At 36.6% G+C, this 23,887-nt stretch overlaps 2 protein-coding genes across 4 annotated transcripts in view; one reads left to right on the plus strand and one right to left on the minus strand.

Moving 5' to 3' along the window:
- Nucleotides 1-14,165, minus strand: part of LOC105205834 (tensin-1) — a 122,160-nt gene extending 107,995 nt beyond the window's left edge. The window contains exon 1 of the mRNA XM_039449972.1: nt 12,600-14,165. Coding sequence (XP_039305906.1) covers nt 12,600-12,608 — 9 coding nt within the window. The 5' untranslated portion in view covers nt 12,609-14,165. The remainder of the gene's footprint in view (nt 1-12,599) is intronic.
- LOC105205872 (cadherin-86C) lies at nt 1,252-22,340 on the plus strand. 3 transcript variants are annotated; one of them, XM_039449965.1, is made up of 17 exons: nt 1,252-1,688; nt 4,838-5,043; nt 5,148-5,389; nt 5,541-5,624; nt 5,701-5,826; nt 5,905-6,045; nt 6,643-6,766; nt 8,702-8,894; nt 9,157-9,400; nt 9,585-9,743; nt 9,884-10,210; nt 10,345-10,729; nt 10,866-11,094; nt 11,708-11,951; nt 15,341-15,563; nt 15,746-16,088; nt 16,321-22,340. In XM_039449965.1, the coding sequence occupies exons 2-17, from the start codon at nt 4,839-4,841 to the stop codon at nt 21,887-21,889; spliced, it is 8,838 nt and encodes a 2,945-aa protein (XP_039305899.1). In that variant the 5' UTR covers nt 1,252-1,688; nt 4,838; the 3' UTR covers nt 21,890-22,340. The 3 variants fall into 3 exon arrangements, with proteins under 3 accessions (XP_039305899.1, XP_039305900.1, XP_011173708.3); XM_039449966.1 differs by lacking the exon at nt 1,252-1,688 and having other exon boundaries at nt 4,407-5,043; nt 16,321-20,116; nt 20,200-20,370; XM_011175406.3 differs by lacking the exon at nt 1,252-1,688 and having other exon boundaries at nt 4,410-5,043.
- The last annotated feature ends 1,547 nt before the right edge of the window (nt 22,341-23,887 follow it).

Consider the following 23,887-nt stretch of genomic DNA (forward strand, 5'->3'; position numbering starts at 1 on the left):
GTTTCTACATTTCCTAAACAAAATCTTTTTCCACGTAAAATAAAGAAAGCAAAATTACGCCAATAATTAATCGTTAATTATTTCCATGATATCTGAAAATAGTCGAATATATGTACGGCAGAAAATTAAAAATTTTGAACAATGATCAACGTTGTATTAAACGCACAGAGCAGCGGGTCACGGGTTGAAAAGTTAGGTAGCCGAGGAAACGGTTACCTATTCTCTTATCGTCTTCCTGAACGTCAGGGTTGCGTGCAACCACATGCTAATCCAAAGCAGCTATATAACCGGCCGGTCAGTGGTCGACCTCACCCGAGTACAAGCCTCTTTAAGGCGTTATGGCGTCCTTTGCCCTTTCCATATACACCCGCAATTATGGTGGCGTACGTTCCACCGATGAAAAGTTATCATCCAGCAATAATATTGTATTATTAAAATGCAAAAACATTTTAAAAGTTTTACATAGGTACGAATCTAAATTTATACAATCAACCCAAGTTTTTTATTTAAAAACATTCAATCGATTCATAAACAACAGTTAACAGTTGAATAAAAAATGATAAGGCGTTGGAATTTTATAAACAAAATATTCTAATCTAAAAATTTATTATAGCACGACAATATCTTCTCATTATTGTTTAAATTAATGAAAGCCGCACTAAAATTCACAACTGTGGCCCTCAGTGCTTTTCGATGTTTATCTCTCACAATCAGTATTCTTTTTCCAATAAACACGCAAACCCGTGTTAAGAAATCTTTCTTATTAGGGGGTCGCAATTAACTTCTACTATCTGACATATCGAAACACATTAAAACTGAATTGCTTTTTTACATTATAGTAACAATAATACTCTTTTTATTCATAAAATTATTTTGCATAATAATTCGTACAATATACGTTTATGTAATTTCTTTTATCTTTATATAAATAATTGTAAGTTATTTAAGCGCGACTGCATACATTTTATTGAAAATATTTGCTATAATTTTGGATTTTGATATTATGATATTATGATTATATGATGAACCGGTAATACGCCGGTAATACTCCATCAGTGTCGAAAAATATTTGTAATATTTTATATAAATGTAAAAAGGAGATAAAAAAGCAATAATTTATGCATTATGATTATATTAATTTGAACTGCAAGGATTCAAGAGCTAGTTTCGAATTACAGATAACTATAGACTGGGCACCTTCGATATTATAATGGAGGGGATGGTCGTCGAACGTGACGTACACGTGACTCGTAGAACCGCATCAACGTGGGGGTTGAACAGTACAACCCCTTTCACACGCGCGAAGTACGCGGCCGCGTGAAGTGCGGTTCCACGCGATCCTCGAGAATGTTGTCTCTGGATCGCGATCGTTCGCCGTGTATTTCAATGATTTCTCAGAAGTGCGATTTCCGAAGGAGTGTAGTAAACATGTGATAACGCAAATTCGGAACCTACCCGTGAAAATAATTATCTGACAGCGAAGCGAACGGTGGAGAACATAATGCTAAAAACGTTGAGGCGAGAGTTAATTTACTCTCGAGAATTATTTGCAAAAGAAGCAAGAATCATGAATTTTTTTTGTTTCAAATATGAGTGCGTCACTGCCGAAAAATTGCTTGATCTGTGATTAACGAGTATTCGTATAAACATGAACTCTTCAACGAACTCGTGATTATCTGTGTTCTCATGTAAGTTCGAGCTAAACTGAAATTTAAAAATTGATATTTAACATACTTCTCAAAATTCTATAGAAAATATACACCTATAAAAATCACTGCAAAACTGAAATTTGGCTTTTAAAAACGTAGTGAGCACTAATGACTGGTAACCATCTTACAATGTCTAAATAGACTGTAATAAAGTAATTTTAATTTTGCTCTTAGAATTCAACGTATATTACACCAGATATCTTGGTATTTCATAAGGTTAATTTTTTAAATACTCATTGATATTAAATTTTCTTTTGCAAAATTGTTTATGTTTAACAGTAGCAAACTTTTAATAAAAATGCATTTTTCATAGTGTAGATTTTACAATCAGTTAAATTCAAAGCAACACACACAGATACAAAACACACATTTTTATTTATTTATTATAGAAAAAAGTCATCAATAAAAATTTTTTAATTTGTATAAAATAAAAAATTATAGGGTAAAGAATTATTAATTAGTAAACTCTAAATTTTAATTAATATCATCATATAAGTCCAATTTTAAAGCAATTGGAGAGTAATTATTTTTTTAATTATTGCGAAGTAATTATTCTTTTAATACAATTTTGCGGAAGATAATCTCAAAAAATTAGAGAAGATTAACGATTTCTCTATAAATTTGCAATGAGGTATCGGCATTGCATACATATGATGAAATGTCGATTCATTCGATAAGACATATCGACATTTTTCACGTGCACTGAAACTTCGTAGTGACAAGCACAATGCACATCAAGCATGCATTTATTTATTATATATTTATGAGCTGGTCGGCGAAGGTTCAAGTGGATTTTCAATCGCGTTCATACATATCGGCTCATCGAACAATGCCAATAGAGGTTGTGAAAAAAGAAAAGCATATCGATCCTTTCGTCGTGGACACTGACCGGTAAAAGTATATAGCGAGACAGTATACGCGTGAGTCAAAGCCCACTTCGTCGTTAGACAAACAAGGCTCATTATAGATCTACGTAGGAAGTCGATACTAAATATTCCATTGAATGTCTTAAGTTCGTTAGACCCTAGAATATTTATGCAATGTCAAGGCATGAGACATTGACATGGAAGATGTCCGTTATAGAAATATGGTGTACATACAAAAGAAACGAACATTCTTGATGGAAAAAAGTTCCATGAAGATTATATACACGTATATATAATATATAAATGCGATTACAGTTGCATAATAAATTCTGTATATGCGCACGCTGACGGAGAAAAATGGTTGAGTAATTTTTTCTTTACAAGACTAATAAAAATAATCTAATTATCTTTGCCAAACTTTGAAAAAATTTTATATTTGTTTGAAAGTAAAAATATCAAAAATGTATGCACATTAAAATTTTAGTAAATCCATTTAAGTAATTATTACTTCATAGTGCTCATGTATTTAAGTTAAATACATAAATGTTTAAATTAAAATTCAAATGTTTTATGTATTTGAGTTAACTACATAAATACTTGAACTTAAAAAATTTAATCAATTTGAAAAATTTAATCAATTTAATCACTTTTTTCTCAATGCAGAAAAGTAAAATAAATTTTATATAAATGGGCGCCTGTCCCTATATGAACTTGCTAGTTCCATAAAATTTACTAAAATTCTAGCGCATATTACTTTACGTTTTCATACCTACTGTCATTGTATTACTTTTGAATAGCAGTGCTCAAATAATTAAAACTGATATACTTAAAGTTTAAAAAAAAACCGAGCAATTAGTGTTTTCTCGAATATCAAGACACGTTCTTATGGAATTAAAAACCTAAAAGGCAATAAGCACGATTGAATGAATGATGACTGAACAATTTGACTCCTTTATCAATGTATGTTGAGTAGTTATTTAGTAGTCACGCATGTCTCGATGATATATTGGCGATATATTCCCTTTTTATTATCCATTAATTTTCTATCCTTATTTCGATATTTTCTTATCAAAAAACATAATTAAAACATTTAAAAAATTATATGTAGAAAATTAAGAAAATTTTTTCAAAAAAAGAATTGTTAAAAGAATGCATTTTTAAAATTTATTCTCTTGCATATAAAAAAACGTATTATTACAGTTTTATTTTGTTCACTTGAAGCTGAAGAAAAGAGTAGATCTGATAGGCGGTAAAATATGTCATCATAAAGCTGCTGTAACCTACAGAAACGCAGACGTACTAGATAGTACAATATGTTAGTTCTGTTGTATACCAGTGACCCACATTCGCTTTCACAATCGCATGTTGTGTTGACATGCAGAAAAAAGTTTCTGATAAAATATTTTTATTTATATATATATAATAATAGAATTATTATTATTATTATATAGTGTTAAAAAATGATAAAAGATGGATATGATAAAAGATGGATATAGTGTTATAGAATGTAATTAGAAATATGATAGTAAAGTTAATGTCCATTTATATATAAATTTTACTATAATTTTATTATAATTTATTTACGTATTATTTATAACGTAATTATTATGTGAATTACACGTATATATAAATTGTCATAAATTTTATTAACTTGGTTTTCATATATTTTAACTAAATAATTAAAGTTTATGTTTACTTAACTATATTTTGAGCTTATATTTTTATAATATTATATATATATATATATAAATTTAAATAAATATAAATATTTTTATTTAAATTATATTATACTTATTTTATTCAATTTAATTAAAGATTAAATTAATTAAAATTTAAATAAATTAGTTTATAAATCATATATACGTATTTACAACAATATTATTAGCAAAATAAAATCAATTTTATTTATTATGCGATAATGACAGTATTATACTTTATAATGTGAATCGAAAACACGACGTAGAACACTTAATGTACTGTTTTGAGACGACAATGAATACTCACGACCCCATTTCATGATCATAAAATCGATATCTACCATCGTATCAAAACTTGCCATCTTTTCGCTATTAATGTCGATTACATGTGGATTATAGTTATAGAGCTTTGTCGATTTGCCTCGTCGATTATGTTTAACGTTGATCTCGCTAATTATAAATTCAGTGTCCTCTAATTCTAAACTTTAAGTATAATACAATACTTTATGCTTAAAAATTTACACAGCGTAAAAAAAGGACTATGTCGAATCGTTCCTTCTTTCAGAATGCCCCTCGTAGGAGCATGGTTTAAAGCGTGGGTTTACTTGGGGCTCGTTTACGGTTGGGGCGAAGGTGCACGACCACGTTTCGACACATCCACGGATATGGGATTGGTATTAGTTCCAGCCGATGCCGAAGTCGATTCCGTGATTTTTCGATTACGCGCCACCGATCAGGATGCGGACTTTCCTCTCATATTTGAAATAACCGGTAATTACAAGAGAGAGAGAGAAAAAAAAGAGACAAGTACAAGTTATTAAAATCGCAATCTACGAACGGGAATCAGAATAATGCTTTTCAATATCGTTTCTCAGCAACAATTACACCCGTCGTAAGAATCGACAACCTGCCGTGCACGTTGTACAACAAAGTCTGCCAGGCTAATGTAATTTTAACGAAACGCCTTATGCCGGGACGCCTTCACGATTTCGCCGTCAGGGTACGGGATACTAAGGGAGACTCAAATTCGATGCAGGCTACCATATCCGCAACGAACGCCACGACCTCGCGTGATAAAATATTCCCTCACATTCCTTCCCTAATAATGGTACCTGAGGTACGTAATTATTACCGGCTCTTCTAACGACGTTAATTAGCGCGCGTCATAATTACTCCGATCTTAGCTATAACGCTCTACTGAACTTCTTTTGCACATGGCCACTAATTATCGGTGTAACATTAAACATTAACGTAAAACGTATTAACAGGATGCTAAACCAGGCAGGGAACTAGATTACATTCTTGTACGCGCGAACTCTTGGAGCGGTAAACCAGTTTACATCGAATTATGGGTACATATTTAATAAATTACTTTGTATCTGCATTTACAATTGGCAAGGCGTAACGTGACATGTGACGTCGTTTTAGCAACCGAAAGAACTGTTCACTATTCGTCAGCGACAAACGACCATACAAACGCGCGGAGTAATTACGTTGATCGGCGAGCTGGACTTCGAGACCCAATCGATGTACACCCTCACCATTTACGCGACGGTACGCATAATTATCTTACCAATATAAAAGCATAAAATACGCATGTAAGCGCGCACGTCAACGATATGTTTCCAATAGGATCCTTACACGGAACCAGGAAAAGATACCAGGAATATCGCAGGACTGAATATCATCGTTGTGGTGCTAGATGTACAAGACGTGCCGCCAATTTTCACCCTGGCCCCTCCCTTAACCAGACTTAACAATTCTGTGCAAATCGTAAGTTAAATGTACTATTGAACTTGCTTTATTTCTAATTTAATGGTTCGCATAAGATAGGTAATAATTAGTTAAAAGTTAAAAATTCAATAACTTTTAAATTAACTAAGTTAATTTTAAATATATTAATTTTGAACTTCAACTTCAATTATTTTTAAGATTCATGATTTTTAACTTATTTTCTTTCTAAAGAAATATATCCAAGTAAAAAAAAAAACATTCCCATATAAAAAAATATTTTCTTGTTATCTCATATAAATTTAATTTACAAATAAAATATTATATAATGATTTAAATTGCAATTGTTTTGTTATTTGTAATAAGTAATTTAAAAAGTGACATTCTAATTTAATATAAATAATGCTTTTCAAAAATTAGCTCTCAATTTAAACTTGACGCAACTTTTAACGTAAATTAATTTTATAAATCATTAATTTTGATTTACTTAAAAAAATCTCAATTAATTTAATTGTGAAAAAGACATATTTCAAGTTTATATTTTTACACAAATGTCGAGAAAAAAATTATTGTTCTCGAATCGTTACGGTAATTTTATCAATTATGGCAATCTTATTTAATCTTTCATGTTATCTTTAGGGAGACGTAATATTACGGGTTCACGCGGAAGATGGAGATAAGGGAGTGCCGCGTGAAATCACGTACGGTCTAGTATCCGAAGGGAACCCTTTCATACCTTTTTTCAACATTTCAGAAACAACCGGTGAGAAACTATTGAATTTTCAATACCTCGTACGCGAAGTTCGATGAAAGGTTAAGAGTAGGTTAAGAGAAGAGGAGAAAGTAATTTTGTCGCCGATTGTGCTACATTTTATTCTAAATCTAGTCGCGTGCGATCCAATTATGCTACGCGAGCTGAGTGCGCCCAAGGGTTAAGGGACTTCTCCTATCGCGCAAATGCAAACTAGAATTGTAGTGTAATTAATTTACCCGAGTTGAGTCATCGCTAATTCTCCGATCTATCGCACGTCACGCGTCGTTTCCACCTGACAATCTCGACGACGGTAAAAAGTAACGGCGTTGATTCATATTCCCCTTTGGTATATAAGGCTGACCTCATTTCGTGAAAAGTGCCGGACAATGATTAAGAAGGGAAATTTGTTCGCTACCGTTCCGCCGATGTCGATCTTCCATTTCTTGATAGCGAAGCAATTTGTGCTACCTTTCGTGTAAAGTTCGCGGAATCACGCGTATTCCTGTATTCACTGACTCAGATGCGCATTCTTAACTTTTTTTTTTTATGAGAGTGTCAGACGAAAATCCCATGACAAAATATAAAATCTAATGCTCGCATAAAAACTTTCATTGATCCAAAATGCACTTTAAATTGATAAATGACGATAAAAGAGAGAATATGCGAATATCTTATTGAGAATTTATAGATTAACAAAACAATTTTGACAAATAGGCAGAATTTGATTAGCGACAAAAATCGATTTCGTTAAAATTAATAACTACTCCTTTCTTTTAAAGTAAGACTACTTTATGTACGAATAAAGAACTGAGCACTGTGCTAGTCAAACTTTTGTTATCTGTATCGCTTTCTCGGAATATCAGATTTTTCATGGAAGCCTAAATAAGTCAGGCAAGAGCGAGAAAAATTGGCGAGGAGTAAACAGAAAGAGCTAAAGGTGGTCGGAATAAGTCTGGACAGTCTACGGCCAAGTATCGATCGTTCTCAGGGGTCACTCTCTGCTTTTCAACCTAGCGATGCTTATCATTCCGTAGCAAGGAGCATGCGATACGTACTACGCGACTCCTTGCGTGTAAGGGTTCCACCTACATCCAACGACGGTGTACACATTCATCTGTCGCTGCGAACGATTTCTTAAGTCGATTTCGCGGGTACATTATGTAAAATTATTGCCGGTCAGCGTGCGTGTACGGTACGAGCCGAGACGTAACAAGGATAAGGGAATTCACAGCCATTATCTCCGCGATGTTTTATTCATATTAAAAATAGTCTATATAGCATCTCCGCAGTGGTTCTCCAAGAAATAATGAATCGTTCTAAACACAGAATTCGCGCGCGTGCAAAAACAAAAGAGACTGGTACACATTATACGATGAGGAACATGCGAAATGTGACGAATGCTGCTAAAGATACCAATTTGGGAGGAAATCATTTTTAAGTAGAAACAATCATGACAGTTTTGTTACCAATCGCATAATTTGCAATGTCGAATCGTGCAACAGCGATTATTTTTTTATTATTTTTTAAATGACAATTTTTTAAATTGTAATCAATATTTTTCAATGAATTTTTAATGAAAGTTCAGAGTCTCAGAATGTGACAGTATAAATGACATTGCCAAAAAATGATCTAATTTGAAGTCATTAAAAAAAATCATTAAGCAAAAATAAAAATTTGTAAAAAATCTGTTTTTTCATTGAATTATCTTTGCTTCTATTATCTTTATTATACGGCATTTTAAAGCTAAAGAGTGTTATTTTTAAGAAAAAAATTGTGTCATTGTCGTTTCTTTTCGTCTAGAACTACATGTTTAAGGATTATTATATTAAGAGTAATTAGTTAAGAGTAATTGATTAAGCTATATTAAGAGTAATTAGTTATAATAAAAATTAAAAACTTGAACAATGGTTAACACAAGCGTTATAAAACATTTGCGATATTTAGGTGAGATCGTTCTCGCGAAGCCTCTAGACGAACTCACGCAAATTACTCATGTTGGCGCACCGGTCGTGCTTACTGTGGTTGCCGAGGAAATACGAAGATCTAGGGATGAGCCACCGGCTCAGGCAACGGTCGTCGACGTCGGTTTCCTTCTTGGAGAACCAGGAAACAGCCCGCCGTATTTTGAGAATGATAAGTTGGTATTTAATGATAGAATTAGTAGCCAGCACGTAAGAATCAGGGCAATGTCTTTTCGTGATTATTTAATCTTTGAAAAATAAAACCGTGACTTTTTTAATACGGTTTTATTACCTTCGCATATTTTACAAGTTACAGACGTTATTCTTTTAATTTTCCAATGCCCGCGTTATACCGCTTGTAATAAATAGCGCAATTTCCTAATAATACGTTGTGCCGTTACACGTTACGATATTTACTTATACTTAATATATTTGTAGTTACGTTGCGTCGATACCAGAAAATTTGGAGCCAGGTTCTGTGATAATGTTTCCCGAGCAATATTCAACTAGAGTCCGCGACGAGGATATCGGTAAAGCTGGTGTTTTTGCATTGAAGCTACAAAATAACAACGGTACCTTCGAAATAAATCCGACTGTTGCTGAAAGAACGGCGGATTTTATTCTCATGGTACGAGATAACACACTCATCGATTACGAGATGCACGAAAGTTTATCTTTCAAGGTATGCATTTCTCTTGCATTCAATTCTATTGTACTATTTTTAGTTTTGTTATACCAAAGCGAATATAAATTAATTTTATTAACAAACTATTGATAAACTGTCTATAATATTGTCTAATGTATAAATAAAATTTTATTTTTCTTAATAAAGTATTTTAATTAATATGCATTTCCGTATGATATAGATCATTGCTCAAGAAGTTGGGCCGGCGACAAATTTGTCAGCATCAGCAACAGTTCTAATACTTATACAAGATGTTAACGATAATCCGCCGGTCTTCGATGAAGAATCTTACGAAGTTACATTATCCGAAAACGTCACCGCTGGAACACGAGTGATTCAAGTAATATTTGTTTTGAGTGAATACGAATAAATCGAGTATAATGAATCCTCAATTAACCTACTAAATTTTTGAATAAAGTTTGTAAGAATTTAACGTTATATTAACGTGAGAAAAATGTTATATTACAATTTTACCGATAGGTACATGCAACCGACAAAGACACCGGAATTTTTGGCAGTATTCGATATACAGGTATAGAAGGAATAGGGAGCGACGCTTTCGCGATAGACGCCGAAACGGGATTAATCACGGTCGCAATGGGATCGTCTTTGGACCGTGAAATGGCAGCGCAGCTGCAATTAACCATAACTGCGCGCGACGAAAACGGTAAAGGCAACATGGGCACGGTGCCTTTGATAGTGAATTTGCTGGACGTAAATGACAACGCACCGATTTTCGAAAAAGATACCTACGAATTTGCATTGAATTCCGATTTGACGAATTTTTCAACACCCGCTATTATAAAGGTACATCTCAATACCTTATTTACATCTTTTGATTTACATTTCCACTTTAATCGATTGATTTCCATTCGTGAAAAGATTTTCAAGAAATGTATTTAACATTTCTATGAAAAACCGTTTTTAATTCGTGTGCACAGGCCACTGATGCCGACGCCGAACCGCCGAACAATGAGATTCGTTACGAACTGATTCACGGAAATTATGAAAATAAATTTTATTTGGATGAGATTACCGGAGAACTGATACTGCGGTCACCCATTACGAAGTTCAGGCGAAAGAAACAAAGCGTCTACGACAATTTCTCGAAGAAGTTACACAAAGGAACGCAAAGCCTACAACCGGAACACACAATACGAGAGACTGTGGGAAGAGCAACAGTATCGCCGGACAAGGCGAATTCAACGACAAGCGTTCCGAACGAAATCGAATTGAAACGCCAAGTCGGCGAGATAAAAAGGCATCGAAGAAAACGAGCGGAACCCGATATCTTGTACACTTTAACTGCCAGGGCGTACGATCTTGGTGAATATTCATTTAACAAATGTATTCTTGGCGAGAAATAAATTGGAAAAAAAAATGAAGAAGTTTCGTGACAATTTTATGATTGAGCGAAGATACTTTTTAATATTCTCTTTTCTTCATTAATACGATGTTCTAGGTGTACCTCATCTCGCGAGCGAGACAGAGATATTCGTCGTCAGGAGCACTGCCATGGAAGCTCGCATAATGATGTTCGTAGTACCAGGAGAACGTCCAAATTTAACGAAAACAGCGGAGACGTTAGCTACTATTACTGGTGGACGAATTACCGTACTGGATACACGTCCTTACGTGTCAGATAATAAAACTGGCGTAGCAAGCAATACCGTCCCAACAGCAGGAAAAAGGTTGATAAAGATTTATGAAATTTTTCGGTTTCATATTTCAAAAAAATAATGTAAATTTTAACATTAAAGAGAAATGATAAGAGAATCTAGACTGATATGTGAAAACACAACTTTCGGTTTTATTCGGTTTTGGCCGGATCTTCATGCTGAGATTTTGTATAATTTTATACATCTTTTCAAGTTCATCAACCTGTGTGCCAAATAAATTTTGATAATCAATTTGATATCATTTATTTATTTTTCGTAACAAAATAAATTCTTTGCGGTATTTAGGGAGAAAGAATAACAGATGTTAAAAAAAGCATCATTATTATAAAAATAATTATCAATTTAATAGCATGATCTTGTTATTTTTATTCAACTTATAACTGTGTTTCAAGACTGAAAAATTCAACGCTGGAGTTTGATGAACGAAAAGATCTATAAAATCGATACAATGATCTAGTTATGACCAAATAAAGATCATTTTTAATTAACAAAACATTTAAAATTATTTATAAATTTATCTTTTAATCGACTATAAAAATGGGAAAAAAAATATCTTTTAAAATTGCTTTTTTCAAATGTTAATTACTCACGAATCTTTCATATTTTTGTTTTTTACTGTTTATAGAACGATCGTGATTGCTCGTGTCGAACAGACTGAAATTGGCACCCCTTTAGTGGACGTGGAAAAAATTCGCAACACATTAGCCGCGAATGGGGTGGGCATCATCGGCGGCGCAGACACTGCCAATGGGTCTATGACGTACTTTGAAACTACCACGAAACTTCCAATCAATGGAATAATTCCCGATGGGGGAGATAGCGCGGGGACTTCAGTAAACAAAACGATCAGCAACGTTCACGAGGAAGTAGTGAGTAGACAATTGTCCACACTCGTTAACTTTATTGCCTGACACATCACTTTTATTCAAGATTATATTACTTGATGTACATTTCGTAGAAATTGCATTAACTTATTAATTTACTAAATTATTAAATATTTTTTATCGTTAATTAATTTTATTATTAATTAACTTTTTTTGTAAACAGTTTTAGATATTATATATTAAAAAATATTTCCTCTCTTTCGTTCTCTTACATGCGCAATAAATTTTTTGCTTTGTGGCACAGAAAAATTTGAGGAATAATTTGGTAGTAACCGAAGCACATATGGTTATTCAATCTTTAGGTCAAAGGTCAGGAGACTTCAGAATTTAATTAAAAATGGTTTATCAAAAATTTTGAAGTACCGAGAACTCCCACAATTTTCAAAAATAAAAAAGTAGACTTCCTGAAAATTTCAGGTTTTTCCGGGTTTTCCCAATAGCAAACATTCTGTACTCGATCAAATTACTAAAATCCAATCACTTGACGTAAAATAAAGGGAAAAAAGACGCGAAATCGCGGAATGCTCTGATACGTACATACACCGATCTTGCGCATTCTCGTGTCTTCGCGGAGGAATTGAAGTTATTTTCTCACCAAAAACTTGGAAGTAACAGAAAGGAGAAACAACTCACCTGGATCATCTTGGAGTACTCGGGTGCGCTTCTTCAGAGAGAAATTAGCCGCGATAAAACACAAGCCAGGCTCAAACATCGCTTTCAATTTTAGTATTGACGTCGACGAAACAAAGAACGAGGAGCCATTGTCTCGAACAAACGACGCGACGGACGCGCGACGCACTTCACGATATTAAGTATCTTGCGCGCACTTCACACGCAACGTTGATCGTAGCGTTCTCGAGAATTTACGTACATACACACGGAGGCGATCATCCGTTGTTTGCGATAGTTTCTTTCGGATGAAAAGATGCGCAATTACGAAATAATAAATATGACCTACGCCCGACACCGTGTCACGCGAAGGCACCAAAGTATTTAACGAAAATTAGAGGCATGGGGAGGAAGGTGGAAGGGCAGAGCTCAGCGCCGATGAACTTTTCGAGAGAAAGAATTTAGTCTCTAAGGTTTATAATATATAACCTAACCTCGCGCGCCCAGCTTCGTTCTGCATTACGACGACGAGACAAAAGTATTTATTGAAAATTAGAGAAGGGGGAAGAAGAAAGGGAATTACCTCGGCGAGGATGGACTTTTCGAGAGAAAGAAATTAGTCGTACCGATCGCACGTAAACACGAGTCTTCGAAAACTCAACACGTTCCGACGGCACGAAGAATGCACAGTCACTTAGGAGCGACGGACACGGCGAACTGAGGCGCGACGTCACAACGTGCGACGTGTCGAACTCGCGGCTCACTTCGCTATGCTAAACGTTTTCGACATATTTCACTCGCAATGCCTCTATTTTCATACCTCATTGGATTAACAATTACCAAGATGATTACCGTCGTTCGCTTCCGACGGATAAAGATGCGCGATCGCAAAATGACTAATGTAATCTAACCTCGCGCGCTCGGCTTCATATTACGACGACGGGACTAAAATATTTATCGAAAATTGAAGGGAGAAGGGGGGGGGTAGAAGAAGCACGTCGACGCGGAGACTCTTCGAGAGAAAGTAATTAGCCGCAAGTAAACACAAGTTTTCGAAAACAACGCGTTCCGACGGCACAGAGAACGCACAGCCACTTACAAGCGACGGACACGGCGAACTGACAACGACGTCACGACCCGCGACTCACTTCACTATGATAAATATTTTCGACATATTTCACTCGCGACATTGTACATACTTTTATACCTCACCGGAATAACGAACATTGAGATGATCACCGTTGTTTGCTTCCGACGGATAAAGATGCGCGATCGCGAAATGACTAATATAATCTAACCTCGCGCGCCCGGCTTCGTATTACGACGACGAAATCGAAATATTTATCGAAAATTGAAGGGGGGAGAGTAGTGGAAGGAACCACGTCGACGCGGAGACTTTCGGAGAAAAAGTGATTAACCGCATGTAAACACAAGCTTTCGAAAAAACAACGCGTTCCGACGGCACGGAGAACGCAGCTACTTACAAGCGACGGACACGGCGAACTGACAACAACGTCGCGACGCGCGACGTCGAACTCGCGACTCACTTCACTATGGTAAATATTTTCGATATATGTCCCGACGTTGCACATACTTTTATATCTCACCGGAATATCGAACATTGAAATGATCATCATCATCATTCTCTTCCGACGGATAAAGATGTGCGATCGCGAAATGACTATAATATAATCAAAATTCGCGCACCCAGCGAATTATTACGATAACGGGACCAAGGTATTTATTACTAATTGGAGAAGGGGGAGGGAATCATCACCTCGGCGCGGATTTTTCGAAAGAAATTAGCACGTAAATGCGAGCTTTCAAAATCTCAATTAACACGTTCCGACGGCACGAAAAACGCACAGCGACTTACAAGCGACGGACACGGCGAATTGAAGCGCGATGCGACGTGTCGAACCCGCAACGCACTTCACTATATTAAGCATTTTCCACATATTCAATATTTTCTCGTATGTACGACAACGTTCACTCGCGACGAACAGAAGGTCGTATGCGACACAATGTCACGCCTGGTGCTCTCGCGACGAAACTGATTGCGAGTTGCTTGCTGAAGAGTCGGAAAGAATGGGAAGGGGCAAAAATCTTGGAAGGGAAAGATAGCTGATTGGTTGCTTCGCCGATTTTCTGGAAATCGGCATTTCCTGAAAAAAGCGAGTCCGCAGCTGACACTTGACACCTGGCGCTTAGCGCCTTGAACGCATGCCATAACTCGAAATCTTTCCAGCGATGAATAAAAACTTGTCAACAGATTTTTTTCTTGTCGAACAAGGGACACCACTCGAAGTCAAAGCGGCGGTGGTAAATGACTTCCAAGAATTGATCGTAAATCCATCATTGTCTCCGTGACAGGATTGAAAAACTCACTTAAGATTGAAAAAGTGAGCCATTGCGACGCAGCCCAATGCGGTTTCTGAAAAAAAATTGCAATGTTAAAACATTGGACTTAACATTTAATAATCGTGCCATCGAGAAAATAATCTCACAAATGCTCGATATCAAAACGATACGCCGAATGCGTATAAAAAGATCGCAAATTGTCAACGCAAAAAATTATAATTTTTAGTTATTCCTACATAAATATTATATAATAAATTACTACGTAAATCTGCATGCTTCTCTCGAGTGGCCTCGAGTCGAATTTTGACTTCTATTTTTTACCTTTATTAGACCCTTTATTTTTCTCTTATCTCAGTTGGTAATTTTCTATTTTAGAGAAATGAGAAATCAGGGTTCTTTTTCAGACTGTGTACAAAGCGGAGAATAAGCTACTCTTTTGGTTACTGATTATTCTGGGCCTGCTAATGCTGATAGCTATCGCAGCTCTCATCATTTGCTGTATCTGCCCCGGCTGTCCATTTTACATGGCACCTAGAAAGCGCAGAATTTACTCGTCGGAAACGCTTATTGCTCGATCAAATGGTCGACCTAAACGGCATCTTCATCGGAAACCGGCTGCAATCGAAAGTAATTATCTTTCGTTAATTATTTCGCCCTCAATCGTTTATATTCATTATATTAACAAATCATCCTTTTGCAAATATTGTAATCTAGTTTCACGTACTTAATAATTCAGAAAATTATTACTGTATGTATAACAAAATTTCTTTATATATAAGACTTACTAAGAAAAGCGATGTATCGAGTAGCAATTACATCGAACGGAAGAAAGCAAGCGTGGAGTGCGGATCCGACTCGAAGAAACTGGCAATTTAATCGCCGAAATACGAAAAATGGTGGCCTAGCGTCGCTTCCTGGTGATGTTGTATATATTTCGGAACGCCCTCCAATCGATCAGGCGAATGTGGAGTCGCTGAGGCTACGTGATGGACCGGCCTATGATTCTTCGAGGAGGAGACTCGAAGAGCAAGAGAGAATGTATATGGAAGATGTCGAGGAGAGGAAGATTAGAGATTATGATGGTGAGGATTCTTTGCAACGACATGAAATCGAGCGTGGTTCGGACATTCAGCGTCAAGCTTACAGACAAAGGTGAATGGAACATGTTATACAAGAAAAAAATTCTTTAAATTTTATAATTGAAGCTTATTAAAATTGGAAAAGAACGTTTAGGCGTGTTCCCTTATAAAATTAAAAAATAATACAAATCTTAAAAAATTTTGATAAGTTTTAAAATATAACTCTTTTTCAAAAATCTTGCAATAAAATTTTATTAAATTAGAACAAGAAAATAAATTATACATTTCGTATTACCTTGTTACAGATACGTCGATCCTGAGTTGAACAATGAGAGAGAAACAGCGATAAGAGAGCAACATTTTTATCGCGAGGGTAATGCAGAAGTGCTTCAATTAGTAACTCGCGGACAAGTGGAGGATAGAGGTCAACATCGCCATTATCCCACTTTTGTAGTGGACGGCAAGGATGTACTTCTGCAGCGATTTATACAAGATCAGAAAACGCGGAACGAACTGCCGATGCAGGAAGCCGAGATGGTACGTACTATTGACTCTCATCAACGTTCGAGAAATTTATATCAGCACAAGCAAGAGGTCCTCCTCCTGCCGGAGGAACTGGACGTTAGACGTCGACGCACGATAGAATTGGAGTCTGGCGAGCAAAAGATGGATGACGAATACGCGACGCAAAATATGGATATGGAGCCGCAGATGCGAGACGTTCGTCGCCAAGAGATCTCGATAAATATGCCTGGGATATCGTCCAAGGACAGACCGTCGATCGTCAAAGATCAGAAGCAATCCACGGCCGTGCAATCGATCGCATTTCACGATATGGAACTGGCGAGACAGAACGCTTTATTGACGAGGCTATTGTTGGAGAGGGAATCGAGGCATACTGGTGGCACAGTTATGGACGCCGCGAGTTACTTAGAGACTCAAAGTCTTCCCGGGCAGGTTGCAATTGCGACGCAGACTGACAGAGCCGCTGCGACGCAAACGGAACGACATGTCCGAAGCAGAAGTGACAACGACGAGTCCGACGAGGACACTCGAAACCGGAAAAGGATGAAGAAACGCCATGGCGAGGACGAATTTAGAACGCGGACTTTATGGATGAAAACACCCATAGAGGAAGAGGAGGGCCCGTGCTTCGACAAACGACTGAGCATCTTGAGAAAGAAAGTGCAGGAAGTGAAAGAGGGACGAAAGATATCTATAGAACCTGAAGTGTTGCGAGAAATTTCAGATTCTCTTGACGAGAATGGAAGTACTTACCGCGAGAAGGAAAGAAAGTCAACGAAAACTTGTCAACATAGTAGCCAGTATACCGAAGAAAGCAGCATCGGATACAAAGTACTCGGCGAAGAGAAAAACGGTTCCTCCTCGTCAATGGAAGTAGGTAAGCAGCATGAGAAATTTTCCGATGAGAAAAGAATGGAGAGCTTGTCGTCTCCAGAAATAAGTATTGATAACGGAAAATATATTCGCGAAACGACAGAGGAGAAAAGTTCAAGGAAAGAGAGTAAAATAAAGAAGCAGAAGAAGGTAGAGTCCGTGATAAAACCTAGCTTTCGAGTTTTGGAGAGAGAGATCACGATGCTGACGAAGAAACTGAGTAAACTCACTGATAAGAAGGGACATCAGACTACTGAGTCTGAAAGTACCAGTCAAGAAAAATCGAGAACGTCGAGAGATTCTAAGAAAGATTCAGATCAGAGTACATCGAAAAAAGTAGAAGACTCAAAGAAGCACAAACGGTTCGATACTTCTCCAAGTATATCAAAAGAGGTAAAGAGAGAAAAATTTAAGTACCAGCAACCGCAGATTATGAGCCCCGGCAGTTCCGAGTACGAGGACGCGTTTGAAAAATCAGAAAAATCGAAACTGGCTTCTCGTCAAGAAACCGCGAAGCTTAAACAGACAAGCCATGCAAAAGTGAAAAAGCAAAAGCAAATTGAACATAAAGAGCGCAAAAAGCAAATTGCATCGCAGGATCGAGAATTCGAGAAGCGTAGAGACGCGGGTAAAGAAAAAGACAGATCAAAGGCTGAAAAAACTGCCAAAATAATGACACATAGGCAAAAGTTGGCAACGATTGGTCGTAAAGAGCATGTTCATGTCTCGGAAGCACCGAGCACGAGTACAAGTTCCGATCGTACGAATGGCAAAAATGATTCGTTCTTCAGAGATTTCGACAAGAAAAGCACGGAGCCTTCGGAGATCCCGTCGACTCACGCATGTCAACAAAAATCGAAACAGAGACTAGATCACGTGGGCGAGGAATTCTCTGATGATTTTGTGACAGAGTCGCAGAGAACAGACATCGATCAACAAATCACGCTTCATTCACCGATGGACGGAAGCGCGGACAAAAAGGACATTGCAAAAGAGAAAGAAGATATCGAAATAATACAACAATTTTCTGACGATTTTACAATGGAATCACAAGTAAAAGAACTGGAACATCACATAGAGACTGCTGTTGAAAAAAAGATTCTTAGTAGACAAGACGCATATCATGATTTTAATGAAGAGCATATAAGTCCAAAGAAAACTATTGTAATTGAAAGTGAACAAGACCTACCTCATGATTTTGGCAAAGAACATGTGACGCTAAAGGAAGCTGCCGAAGATGTTACAATTCTTCGAGATTTGGAAGATATGCAAGTCAAAGAAGGGACAATATTAGACATTGCAAGCAGAGAAGAATCCGAATCAGTGGAAACTTCTAACGTAGAGTTGGATGACAATAGCAAGAAAGCAATACCTTCGGATTCTCCTGCCTTAAAAGCATTAGAAGAACGTGAGACTGAAAAACTGTCATCTTATAATGACAAAAGCGCTATCGAAAAAAGAATAGCTTATATGTCCGAAAAGCATAAAGAAGCAGCAGAAGAATCTTTCTATGAAACCGAAAAGGAAATGTTAGAAAAACAAAGGTTAAAAATTACACCGGAAGAAAAATTACATGACCTGCAAAAATTAAAAGATGTCGAAAAAATTGCAAGTGAAGAAGCGAGTACAATAGAAAAACATGTAGAAAGTTTGAAAGAATTAACTGATACAACGGAGCATACAGAAGAAGAACACAAGGAAAATGGATTATCTAATGACATTATTTCATTAGCATCAGAAATAGAAAAAGATTCAGAAGATATTAAAGATATTTCACAGTCATTGTATTCGAGCGAAAAAGATGAAACAATAGAATTATATAAATCTGAAAGCGATCAGGAGAAAGAATTAAGTTCTGAATCAAAGAAACATATTAAAGAAGTTCCTTTGATAAAAGATGCAAAAGATGATATTGGACAAACGTTAGCACAAGAATTAATGCAGAAAAAAAATGGAGAGGACTCGTCACGTGAAATTAAAAGTGACACAGAAAAATTGGAAGACCACGTAACTCAGGAATTTGATGCAGAGAAAATCGAAGAATCAACAACTGAAGCGTTAGATGTAAGTCGATCTGTTGCAGATGATACAAACAATTTAAATGGCACTCAAAAAGCATTTGCAATCGATGATGATACAATAACGTACATTGATGAAACTAGTGACGAAGCGTCAAAATCAGATCACGATTTGACTCAGTCTGAGCTCACCGAACCAGATGTTATAAAAAAAATAGCTGATGAAGATAAACCGGAGCATTTAAGTGACGATCTCACTGCAAAAACAGAAACTGAATTCCATGAAACTAAGGAAGAATCGCGCATATCCCCTAAAAAAATATCTGACCTCCATGAAGAAGAACAGGAGAAAATTGATGAAGACAAGCTTCTCACGCCTTTAGTGGACACTATTTCCAAAGAAGAAGTTATTAAAGAACAATTAGTTGAGCATTCAAAAGAGAAAGAAAAATCACTCCTCGAAGAATATGAAGAAAGAACGGAAGAAATATCTGCATTAGAGGAAAGACCTGATGAAAAAATAAAAGAAGTATTTGATGAGGAGCCTTCTACCGATCAGTTATCAAAAGATTCGAATCTACAAAAGCCAGCTATCAGTGAGCCAGACCAAAAGGACAGTTTCGTGATAATTTCTGAGAGCGCAGCAGTCGTAGGACCACAAGACGAAGGAGAGCAACAAGCAGACGTAAGCGTTCCAATTTTTAGCAGCTTTATTGATGATACACTCGATGTTTCGGAGGAGAGCGACTCATCCAGTGATGTTTCCAGGAAAACAACCCTGACCACCAGACCCTATGATACCCCGCGCCATCGGCAAAAATGGCAGCAGCAAGAAAGTATTGAAATAGCGGGAATGTCTGTTATAAGAACTTTCAAAGATGAAGGAGATGCGAGGACAGAAGCCGAACTAGAAGAGGATGTAGATAGCAACTTATCGCTCGATGAAAAGACAGAAGATTCGATTACAACCGAAGCGAGTGAATTACAAGAAGATATGGAAATCACTGCAATACCTGAAAAGATTTCTCCTATGGACGAAAAAGTTTCGTCCATATCTGATTTAAAAGAAGGAAAAGATGTAACGGACAAAGATTTCGAATCAAAAGCCGAAATCGAAGAACTAGAAACCGATATAAAATCAGAAATAAAAAATTTACTAACGACAATTCAAGATATAGTTCCGTTGACTATAAGTATTGCAGAACTAAGTGACAAAGAAAGTATTAATGAAATTTCAATAACAAAAGAAGACGCAGAATTGAATAAAAATGAAATTGCTACACCTCGTAGAAAGATCGATAAAGTTTCCGAATCTGTGGAGCAAGATAAAAGTGAAATTAGATTGCCTTCAAGTAAATCTGAACAAGTGATGAATAAAGATAAAACGAGAAGTAAAGACATTGAAATAGACAAAACAAGAACTGAAGATGTTGAGACAGACAAAATAAAAAGTAAGAAAAGTGATACACCATTAACTCCAGAGAAATATATTGCGAGAACTACATCTTCCGAACGTTTCGTGAAGAAAAAAAGGAAACCTGAGCGATTGAAGGAGCCATCACCGGGGGAAAGGAAACGTGTTCTTGATAAATCGGAAGAGAATGCTGCACCGAGTTATTCTCAACGTCGATCTCGTAAGTTTACCGTCGGTGACACAGAGAGGCAATCAAGAAATGGCGAATCGCAAAGACGATCGCCACGAAGAGAAGAAGAGCACCAGCGGAAACAGCTAGTGCCTAAATCAAAATTTAAGACAGAAAAAAAATCTACAGTTCCTTTGAAAACTGGCGAGATCGATACAAGCAAAACACAATCGAAATACATGGCTTGGTACAATAAGAAACGCGAGGAGATGGAGAAGAAGAGATTGGAGAAGAAAGCAGATGACGAGGCGCAACTACCACGCTGGGTAAGTAGGGGCTTGAGACAAACGACAAAACAAAGAGAGAGGCTAGCTGTGGAGCGTAAGACTTTAGAAATGACGCCGCGTACCAGACGTAAGGTCAAACCCCTGGTGAACGTCGAATCCGAGCAGCTGAAAGCTATTGTGCGTCAAGGACGACAAATGAGGAGAGCCGAAGGAAATCTCAACCAAGAGCCGTCTATTCAGATATTTGCCAGAACACCGCCGGCTTCTACTGCGGACACGCAGCATCGTCTGTTGCAACATTCAGAATACAAATACGAGAGAATACCCCCGCCGTTTTATCTTCATCCACCCCCGGCACCGCATCCGTCACCGCAGTTATCGCCGGAAAGATCCCTTGAAATACAACCGTGTACGTCGCAGTACGAGCAATCCGAGGATGACCTGCAGTCGGAGAGTGCAACGCCGTTCCAAAGCGGCGGTCGTTTACGCCATCAACAGCTTCTCGAGAAAAAAAGCGTCTTCGATATCGCGTATAGCGAAGCTGCGCCTTCCCAGCTTCGATCTGACAGCGCAACTCCGCCATCCTAATAGCATAGACATTAGATAATCTCTATATTATGTTTCTATAAAAAAATATACATATATAATACAGTATTAAACATACATGTAATTGTTTATATATTTTGCAAAAATTATGTAAAATTATTTCAATTTAATTGTGTAATTAGCCTTACATAACATAAAGAATAACAATTTTATACATACGTATATACAATTAAAATAGAAAAAATAAAATATCTTGTACATATACAATTTTATAGCGTTTCTTATTGATCAGTATTAATTATTGCATAGTATTAATTCTTTTAACTATTCTCATTTCTCTTACTGCCGATGAAATATTGTAGAAATTTATATTTAAGAAAATATACTAAATTGATCATGAAAATTTTATATTAAATTTTATTATTCCAACATATTAATGTTTATATTAATACTTGTAAATATATATACGTATAAAAATATACATTATACGTAATTAATTTCATGTTCCTTTATTAATTCCATTTTTTTACAATAACAAACTTCCCATCCTTAAACATAATTATGTCAATGTTCGAAATAGCTGTCATCTCAATATTTGTTAAAAAAATAAATATTAATTAATTTTTTAAATCAATATTTGACAAGATAATTTTTACAAAAAATATCACCAACGATCGCGCCTGCCTAATTTAATTTGACATTAAAATTTAATTTAAAAACTGCCTCGGGCACATGTGAAATTGGTTGAGAGTTACATTGTTACCAATTTGTCGGACCTCATTGTGCACGTACTTCTATACTCGCAAATAACATTATAATATATTATAATTATATGCATAAAAGTCTAAGCTACTTTCTGCCATTTCTGCTTTACTGTTACAAAAATATCCTCCACGTCGACTTTACCAGCTTCCTATCTTTTGCCAACCACAATTTATCTGCGCTCGATGTACCGTCTGTATGTGCACCGATCGACCATTATCAACTGAATGACGATGCAGTCGGCGTAAAAACATTCTTCATTATCTATCATTATTAATAATATCATCAGTATCATATTAAATACCATTATCATCATTAAATAACAAATACCAATATTCAGAAAGATAAAAATACCATTCTTGTATCTGTATTAAAATTCAATATATTTAAGAAAAAAAAATACACAAGGAGCGTTGAATAATTTAAGACACAAAAAGATTACCTTTAATATTAATTACATACATTGTATTAAAGATTTATTAATGGCATTGTGTTATATAAAGTAAATAATAAATTATACTAATAATTGGAAAAAATTCACACGTTTAAAAATTCTAAAAAAGCTACTCCACAGCATTCCAACGCTCCTTATTAAACACCAATCTAACGTTCTAATACTGATATCGCGACTATTAATTCGTTCGTATTAGAAACGTGTAACCGAAACGGAAGAGAAAAAGCCAGTGCTGTGTCTCGTCGCGGTGCGACGGATAAGCCCGCCGTTGAGCGTTCTCCACCGTGTCGTCGCGTGCGTCGGCGACACGACGACGGTGCACGCGTAGCGACGAACAATTACGTGTCTCGCCAGCTTTGACGTATCGGCGCGTTGCTGACGACAGAGATGACGTTACCGATGCAACTAACCTACCGTAATCGAAAACATAATGGTGCATCAAACATAACCGGAGACTGGTAAATCTTTGGAATGGGGGAGCACGACGGGCAAGTTGGTTCGTGCCGGCCGAGCGCAACACCGAGGTCCGCGGTTCACCCGAGATTACTGATGCCGTTATCTTGCTCGCGCGTATGCTCTCCTGCTACCCGCGAACCTTATCAGTCGGCCGTTTGCGACACGAGTTTGGTTTCCTTCTTCGGCGAGCTCACTATAGATTGGCAATTGGTCGTTTATGGTAAATACACCACGAACGGACTCGAGAGACCCGTTCCGCTCGATACCATAATGGGGTGGTACAACGAATTTGATCAAAAGGCGAAGAGAGATCGCCAACGATTGTCAATTGAAAGTATAATAAGCGTGAAGGTATTGTTACACCGCTA

Source organism: Solenopsis invicta, chromosome 5, assembly GCF_016802725.1.
Source record: "Solenopsis invicta isolate M01_SB chromosome 5, UNIL_Sinv_3.0, whole genome shotgun sequence".
Lineage (NCBI taxonomy): Eukaryota > Metazoa > Arthropoda > Insecta > Hymenoptera > Formicidae > Solenopsis > Solenopsis invicta.

Excerpts from the sequence above, each read along its gene's own strand:
- LOC105205872 (XM_011175406.3), top strand. The coding sequence starts at position 4,779 with ATGCTTAAAAATTTACACAGCGTAAAAAAAGGACTATGTCGAATCGTT. Across the intron at positions 5,827-5,904 it reads CCCTCACCATTTACGCGACG|GATCCTTACACGGAACCAGG; the intron begins GTACGCATAATT and ends TGTTTCCAATAG. Across the intron at positions 10,730-10,865 it reads TGCCAGGGCGTACGATCTTG|GTGTACCTCATCTCGCGAGC; the intron begins GTGAATATTCAT and ends ACGATGTTCTAG.